This window comes from Gymnoscopelus microlampas (assembly GCF_963454915.1).
Source record: "Gymnoscopelus microlampas genome assembly, chromosome: 3".
Classification (NCBI taxonomy): Eukaryota; Metazoa; Chordata; class Actinopteri; order Myctophiformes; family Myctophidae; genus Gymnoscopelus; species Gymnoscopelus microlampas.
The window spans coordinates 11,671,310-11,679,314 of record NC_139940.1 but is presented as its reverse complement, the minus strand read 5'-3'; the positions used below and the strand labels follow the sequence as shown (position 1 = coordinate 11,679,314).

Genomic DNA, 8,005 nt, shown 5'->3' with positions numbered 1-8,005 from the left:
TGTCCACTGACTCCCTATCAATCAGTCAGTGGTTTCAGAATGTCTGTACCATAGATATATGGTCTGTACTGTCACTTTAAGAGGTTGATGATGTCATTGCTGGGCGACGATATGTTGTATACGCGTGTGCACCAGATTCATATTTAAATGGACATTAAAAAATAACCAGGAACTCACGCGGAAAGTTCCCTCATTCAAACGCTTGCCTGTATGGACGGCAGCCAGGCGCGTACTCTTAACACCGTTTAGAGCACCTCTTGAAACGTTGAAGAGTGTAGAACAGAACAGTGATAGGGGGGTTGAATACAGGTCATGGGTGAAGTAGAGTTTACACCTTTGGACTGTCTGCTGCCCTCGGGCACGCAGAGGATCTGCCTGCTCATAGTGAACCAGCCTCTGGAGAAGGACTACCTCCACACCCTGTGGAGCAAGGCTCTCCTGAGGTCCTGTGCGGACGGAGCTGCCAACCACCTCTATGACATCACGGCAGGAGAGCGCGACAGCTTTCTTCCCGACTACATCAGCGGGGATTTTGATTCCATCACCGACGAGGTGAAGGCCTTCTATGCGGAGAAGGGCTGCAGGCTGATAGAGACGTCCGACCAGGACCTGACAGACTTCACCAAGTGTCTGGCCATCATGCTGGAGGAGATCCAGACACGACAGCTGCAGGTGGACACCATAGTGACTCTCGGTGGGCTGGCGGGCAGATTGGACCAGATCATGGCCTCGGTGGAGACCCTGTACCATTCCATGTCCATGACACAGCTCCCAGTGCTGATCGTGCAGGGCACCAGCCTCGCCCATCTCCTCAGGCCTGGCAGCCACAGACTGGGTGTGAACACTGGTCTGGAGGGAGACTGGTGCAGCCTCATCCCAGTGGGAGGGCCCGCCGTGACACAGACCACTGGACTCAAATGGAACCTGGATAACCAAGTCCTACAGTTTGGGAAGCTGGTGAGCACCTCAAACACCTATGAGTCCGTCGCCCTGGGAAACCCCAGGAAACCTGTAACCGTGACGACGGACCAGCCTCTGCTGTGGAGTATGGGCATCAACGGGGGCAGGGAATGACCTGGAGAGACCTCCCACGCCCCAGAAGAGTAATTGACCAATCACAGAAGACATCTCATCTCACATCTGTCAAAGCATCTTCTCCTTCTCCACAACTGGAGCAGCAGCTCATTCTCAGCATAGCTTTAGATTATGTGAAATGACTTGAACTTCACTCAAGGTGGTAGAAAATGATTTAGTCTCACAAATAAGTATTATAAGTGACCTGAATAAGCCTTAGTTCTGTTGTGGGAACTAGGCTACATTTACGTGCGAAACTCACAAGTGTGCCTGTTGTTACAGCTTGGCTCTGCAAGAGTATCTTTCTATAAGAGGGTCTGTCTGTGTCTGGAGCTAATCTCCCAAATTGCTGGACCGATCAGTGCCAAATCCCTTGCGCACATTTTATACTTATTGAATTATTTAATTGTAATCAGATTTTTCTTTCTTACTTATAATGAAATTCAATAGGGCTCTGATACCTTGCCCAAATTTGGAGAGATATATACGTCATAGAAATGTAATTTATGGCTGACATCACAGGCTGGTCAGATGAAATCCGAGAACACTGAAACCATGCCATTCCCATGTGGATGACAAGATCCACATGATTTGATTTGTTTACTTTTAGAATATAATATATAATATATGCCCATATATGGAGATCTCTGTAGAGTAGACTACATTTATAGACAAAGCTCCAGAAGTGTGCCTATTTTTAAACATTTTTAAATAATATATATATTTTTGAATACACAAGGTCAGCTTTGTCTGCTCAGCTCACGCCTGATTGCATTTATTATTGAATCACATGCACATCAGATTTTCTTAATCGATAATGGTTTGGAGGTTGTACATGATCAGTTAGGTTGGTGGTTCAGTAGAAGCCAGTGGTGTGGTTTCACCACATTGGACCAGTGTCTAGTATTGAAATGACTATACTCAGCAGCTGATGCTGACATCAGTGAGTCTTTGAAATATGTGCTTGCTGTCATAGAGATGCAAATCCTCACAAACAAAAAAGTCTCACAAAGAATAGCGTATGTGCATAATAATGTAGTCCCAGGTTTCCAGAAGGTGACATACCCATTTCCTGTTTCGGTTCAGTTGACTGCTCTTCATTTTATGGCTCGGCAACAGATTTGAACCATTAACACACTAGGTGTCGTCAGTGGTGGAAAAAGTACAAAACAATGATTTACTGAAGTTAAAGTATCAATACTGCAATGTAGAAACACTGTTACAAGTAAAAGTACAAAAGTATTGGCATCAAAATATACTTAAAGTACCAAAAGTAAAAGTACTCATTATGCAGAATGTCCTGTTTCACAAGATATCATATGTATAATTTTAGTGGAGTATTTGAAATGGCCAACAGGCAACACAGAGGAAGGTGTATTGGAGGCCAAGTTTGACTTTAGAGCCTGTGCACAGAGTTCTACAAGAAGTATACTGGTTCTTTAAGCCTTCACTAATGAGATGCATCCTATACAGAACCTAGAGGCCTTATGGGCTTCACAATGTATCACAATGTATAATATGTATCACAATCTGCGGTAGGTATATACAGTATGTGCCTTTTACTATCACAAACATACAGTATGTGCAATGTATGATTCAACTGACCCCTGATTTGGTGACACTGACTGTAAACAAAAAAAAATTAAGCTGAGTAATGGTTCACTGAAATGTTATTCTCAGTACAGGCCTGTTCCGGTCAGGGGCATTGACAACCTTGTTAATCTTTTATGACTTGTGAAAGTGAAAATATTTTCATGATTTTTATAAAATTGAAATGATGCTGATTTGAAACGAATTAAATGAGTTAAATTTTGTAAATGTTCACTTTATTACTCTTGAAAAGGGAGAAATCACACACTTGCTGGCAAGTGCACTATTGGCCGTAGGCATTTTTGCTGGAGTTCAAGTTCAGTTTTACGTAGAATGACTTGGTAAAACTGAATCGTTACATGAATTACGTTACATGAAGTGCAGTGTAAAACTGAATTTGAACAGCTGGCGAAAAAGACATCAGTAATGCACTCAAAGCTTTTCAGAACCATATGTAATCCTCCTTTCACACACCAGTAGGGCATACACAATAGACCTTTCGCTAAGCCCCGCCCCCTTCAGACACTTTAAGAGCTGGCTCATTGACTTCCATGTAAATATCATGGATCTTTTACATTAAATGTTTGTTCATTTTTGGAACCAGAGCTTCGAAATCTCTTCCAAATCCGTCAACAAGGTATGCACTGTAAAAATATGTGCATGACTATTTATAAAAAAAACTGTGTTTTATCATATACATGATAAACATCAACTCAACTACCAGAGAGGAGTGTTACCACAGGGTAACAACAACAAAGACAAACAGTACCACTTAATAAATATAGCCTACCTACAAAGTGAATTTAACACTTAAAGTATTTATTTTAATAGATGTTTTGAAGACTGATTCTGAATTTTGATTACACTGGGTTTGTTTTTTGTTGTCTTATCTGTTGTTGGCCCCCTTTTTATGAAAGTTTGATCAATTATAAACACCATCCATCTCTAGACCTTGCCCCTGTCCAGGTACCTCAGTGGAGGTTACCCCTGGTAACTCTGGTTCAGAAACGAATAGATGGAAGCATAGTTTGTCACTAATCAATATGGTAATAGATTACAGCACACAATTGTCCCGGGGGCATAAAAAAAAAAAAAAACGTGTCATTACCATTATGTTCTTGGACTAAAAAAAGTCATACTGTTAGCCGTTATAAACATTTCGGGTCCACTAAGCTTCCCATTGCTTGTCAATGTAGTAGCTTCAGATAATACACAGTGCTGACAGTATATCAGGAAAAAAAAGTCTTACTATATTTATTGAAAAATAAACGTTATCATATGAATAACACTAAAATTCTCAGAATGGTGAGAAAGAGTGTACTACAACCGTCTTGAGTTTTGTGTTTTGACGTAAATTGCCATAACAAAGAAGTTATGTGATTTATCACAAAACAATCCAGCGAAGTTGTCATTTACCAGTACTGAAGAAATATACCTCCTGCGTTTTCCTGTTATCTGTTCTACATATTTTTACAAACTCACAAATCAAAGTAAATTACAGACTTCAACTTAAAACCCTTTATTTACCCTTTAACAAGTTTAATGTCCTCCACATATGAAATGTGCTGCTGTGATGATTGTTAGCACAACAATAAAACCCTTTTCACACATTTTCTTTCCATCCCATGACCAAAAAAGGGTAAAAGACTCTTGAGAAAGTATAAATGCCCCATAAACAAATAAAGTCCTATTGTATTTCCTTTGCGGTCATTTGATGTCTTCAGCGTCATAGATGAAGTCCTCTGGAAGCGTCTCAGGGGGTATTCTCTTCAGCTGCTCGTCGTTGGAGCCGAGAGTCCACAGTTTTTCCAATTCATACACCTCTCTGGTCTCTGGCAGCATGAGGTGAAGCACCATACTCCCTAAAGACAACATGACAGTTGATCACCCACTTACTAACACTATGTAATGGTACACTGTAAATTCCTAACAACTCTGAGTGTACAAATGTATGCCGATGCATAGAGATCAGTTTGTATGGGGGCTACCGTGGATTAAGTGTCCACTGTATACAGTAGTTAAAACACTAGCCTCTTGAAAAACACTTATTCATTCTGACCTAGGATGGAATCCTCATGCATGTACATTGCCAGCCTCTTAACTTGTCCAGTCAATCTCAATAAAGACAAATAAACAGGTTGAACACTGTTCTTCTTCCCTCCCTCAGCCACACAGCAAAGAGTGCATCTCTGCACACCTGGCTGACATCGCTCAGTCGATGTCATACCTAATCTATCTTGACAAAACAGAGCATCTCTTCTTCCTTGAGTAGTATTGCCCCCTGCAGGATCTTTCCATCAGCAACATCCTAGTGACTTCTGTTCAAACTGCCAAAAAGCCTGGCATGGAGGGGTCCTAGACAGTCTGCTGTCCTTCAAGCCACACTTTGCAGCGGTCATTAACCGTAGGTTTACACTGTGCAACATAAAGAGGACCAGACCCTTCCTCACAAAAGGAGTCTTCCCAGCCCCTCATTCAAGCCTCAGTCATCTCCAGGCTCCACTAATGCAGTCAGGACAGGACGGCGTGTCATGTGTCAGTCTTCCTAATCATTGTTTTCAACTACACTTTCTGCTCATTGACTATTTAGATAGAAGCTACTGAAGATATGTTGTTTACTTGTAGACAGATAGTAAGTTGTTATTGAGATAGATGCCAGATTTGATGTCTCCAAGGCACTTTGTAGTACAGTTTTCTTACTACTCTAATTCCTTGACCACTTACTGTATACAGTTGTTGATTGACAAATGTTCACAACTCTTCAACAATCAACCACAATTATAAATTACAATCGACTGCCCTCTATTCATAACTGAACATTAAGAGAATCTTCTACCTTAATGTCTAGAGCTTAATTGATGCTATGTCGCACTATGGTGTAACTTAATTTTCTGTGAAAATCACCATCATGTGGTGAAGCATTTGGCATAGACAATTGAAGACAGATTCAGTTAACCTGCAGCCTAATTTGTTCTCTGTAGTACAATGGTGTCACTTGCCTAAAAGAACTGAGGCTTGTGGATAGGCGAGCGACACACTTGCATGATGGGAGTATAAATTAACCTTTACATACCGAAGTCAATGCACATCCAGTCCTCTGTATCTTTGCCTTCAATCTTGACATTTGGATCATTTTTTTTCTTCATAAATTTGTACTGTGAAAGAAGAGAAAAAAGTGATGTGCACCTATAAAAAAGCAATAGACTATCGATATTATATATCATTAAATACTGTAAATGTACAATATAAATTACCACTTTCACAGCATAAAGTGCCATTGCCCGGAGGTGCCTTGTTGAAATACCACCCGCAACAATGAAGTACTTGGTGTATTTGATCTCCTCAGGTACTTTTATGACACAGATGTCCACTGCATTTTCTTGCCGGAGTAAAGCTGCCAATGTATCAATGGTGAAACTCTCCAGGGATTCTGTATGAAAAGAAGAGAGGGACATGAACACTTAAACCCAATTTCAGACTTTCAAAAATGTTTTGAAACTTGTAGATCAGCTTTTTTTGGAATATTTTAAAAATGTATGTACTTTTGATCTTGATCTAAAAACAGGGGATGCAAATGGATGAAATTGATTAAAAGAGGTCAATTTGTGTTACTATTCCAAATTTACTTTCCAGGAAAGAAAAACACTGTAAAACCGCAGCAAATTAGAGAGAAAGAGACTTAATTATTTACCATTACCTGAGCATTATGGTGATCCTATCTACTCACTTACAGCTGCTTTTTGAGTGTAAAATACCCACTTCCATTGCGATACACAAACAGGTTGGACTCTTCTCAGAGCTCTCTCTTGATCTAAAGTTTAGATCAAGAGAGAGCTCTGAAATATAAATCACTCTTTAGTTTAGATTCTAAACTAAAGAGTGATTTATACTTAAATGTGCAGTGCAATGAGTTGTAAGCTTGTAGATCGGCTATTTTCAGAGCACGACACGGTGCACAACTAACAATCATGCTTTATGTTGGTGTTGTGCAGAAGGACCGGTCTCTCATCACCTCAGTAGGGAGGGATGTGATATTGTTTTGTTAAAAAAGTGTTAACAATATATATACAGTGTCTGGTGAGCCAAAGACAAATTTCCACTTGTGGACAATAAAGATCTATTATTATTATTATTATTATTATTATTATTATATTCTATATTCTGATAGCAATCACTGATATACGAGTGAAATTTCAGCAAATCATGGGAGAGAATTCATACAGGATACAGATTAAATCATTTAACTTGAAAGTGATTCAAAATGAGCAGACAGGATTGGAACTCAAATACTATAAAATTGAAGCTGATGAAGAATGGTCTTTGTAGAGTTCAGAAGAGATAAAATTGGTATCCAGACCTATTTTCTGTTAATGACCTGGAGAATTCCTGAACAAACATTATATATATATATATTATATATAGCCACCTATGTCTAGTCAATCAGAATGTTTTATTTATTTAAAGAATTCATACAAATACACACATTTCTACCTTCAGACAGAAACCACACATACAGTAGACTGCCAGTCTGTTGCAGACTTGCAGTCTGAAGTAGTCTGTTTCGTGAAGAGACGTGTATGTACTGTTAAGGTAACAGTACATAGAGCAGTATTCATCCACAAAATGAGCAACGTTACAGCCGGTAGTTTCCTTCCTACCTCTAGGCATGCGCCCAGTGCAAATACAATATTATTACGAATTTAAAAAATGACATCATGCATTCGTGAGTGAATGTATATTATGGGGACAGAGTAGATAAATATAAACATTAACCACTTACTTTGACTTGGACTGCCGTCATCCTCCATTTCATCTTGGCCACTAATCGTTTCAGAGTAGTTGCTAACATGATCTGAATAATATCTTACATTATGCATATCAGAATCATGTGTGTTTGTGGCAGAGTGGTAAACAGAAGATGAGTGATGTTGATGCTGCTGATGAACAGAGGACAGACTGGCAGAGAAAGTTCGACGCGACAGCCCGCAGTAAAACTGAGGTTTTAAAATCATACACGAACTTCTAGCAACACGTCCATATTGGTTCATGTTGACAATATTCCTCACCAGCACCGATGATGATACGAGTTTGTTGGAATATTTCAAAATGCACGTCATTTCAGCTTGATCTCTCTGTCATTGAATCCACGAGGTTTGCCCACAGCAAGGAAGGTTAGGTAAAAAGTAAACAGGAAGTGTGAGCAAGGCTGGAGTCCTGATTGGTTTAGACGTCTTCTTTATTGGTTGTTGATTATTTTACGAAAATAGCTAGACTCCCCCTGTCGACCGGCCGAAGATCTTGCACTCAAGTCATCTTCATTAGTCTGACATGACCTGAGGAT

General features: G+C 39.8%; 2 protein-coding genes across 2 annotated transcripts; one reads left to right on the top strand and one right to left on the bottom strand.

Annotated features, from left to right (window-relative positions):
* The first annotated feature begins 127 nt into the window (after nucleotides 1–127).
* Nucleotides 128–3,078, top strand: tpk1 (thiamin pyrophosphokinase 1). Its single transcript, XM_084053050.1, has one exon. It carries the CDS (start codon nucleotides 313–315, stop codon nucleotides 1,072–1,074), a length of 762 nt encoding a protein of 253 aa, XP_083909176.1. The 5' UTR covers nucleotides 128–312; the 3' UTR covers nucleotides 1,075–3,078.
* Nucleotides 3,079–3,893: 815 nt separating this feature from the next.
* On the bottom strand, nucleotides 3,894–7,832 carry malsu1 (mitochondrial assembly of ribosomal large subunit 1). Its single transcript, XM_084053070.1, has 4 exons — nucleotides 7,445–7,832; nucleotides 5,919–6,094; nucleotides 5,738–5,819; nucleotides 3,894–4,526 (listed from the first exon to the last, which is right to left on the bottom strand). The coding sequence occupies exons 1-4, from the start codon at nucleotides 7,779–7,781 to the stop codon at nucleotides 4,372–4,374; spliced, it is 750 nt and encodes a 249-aa protein (XP_083909196.1). The 5' UTR covers nucleotides 7,782–7,832; the 3' UTR covers nucleotides 3,894–4,371.
* Nucleotides 7,833–8,005: the final 173 nt, after the last annotated feature.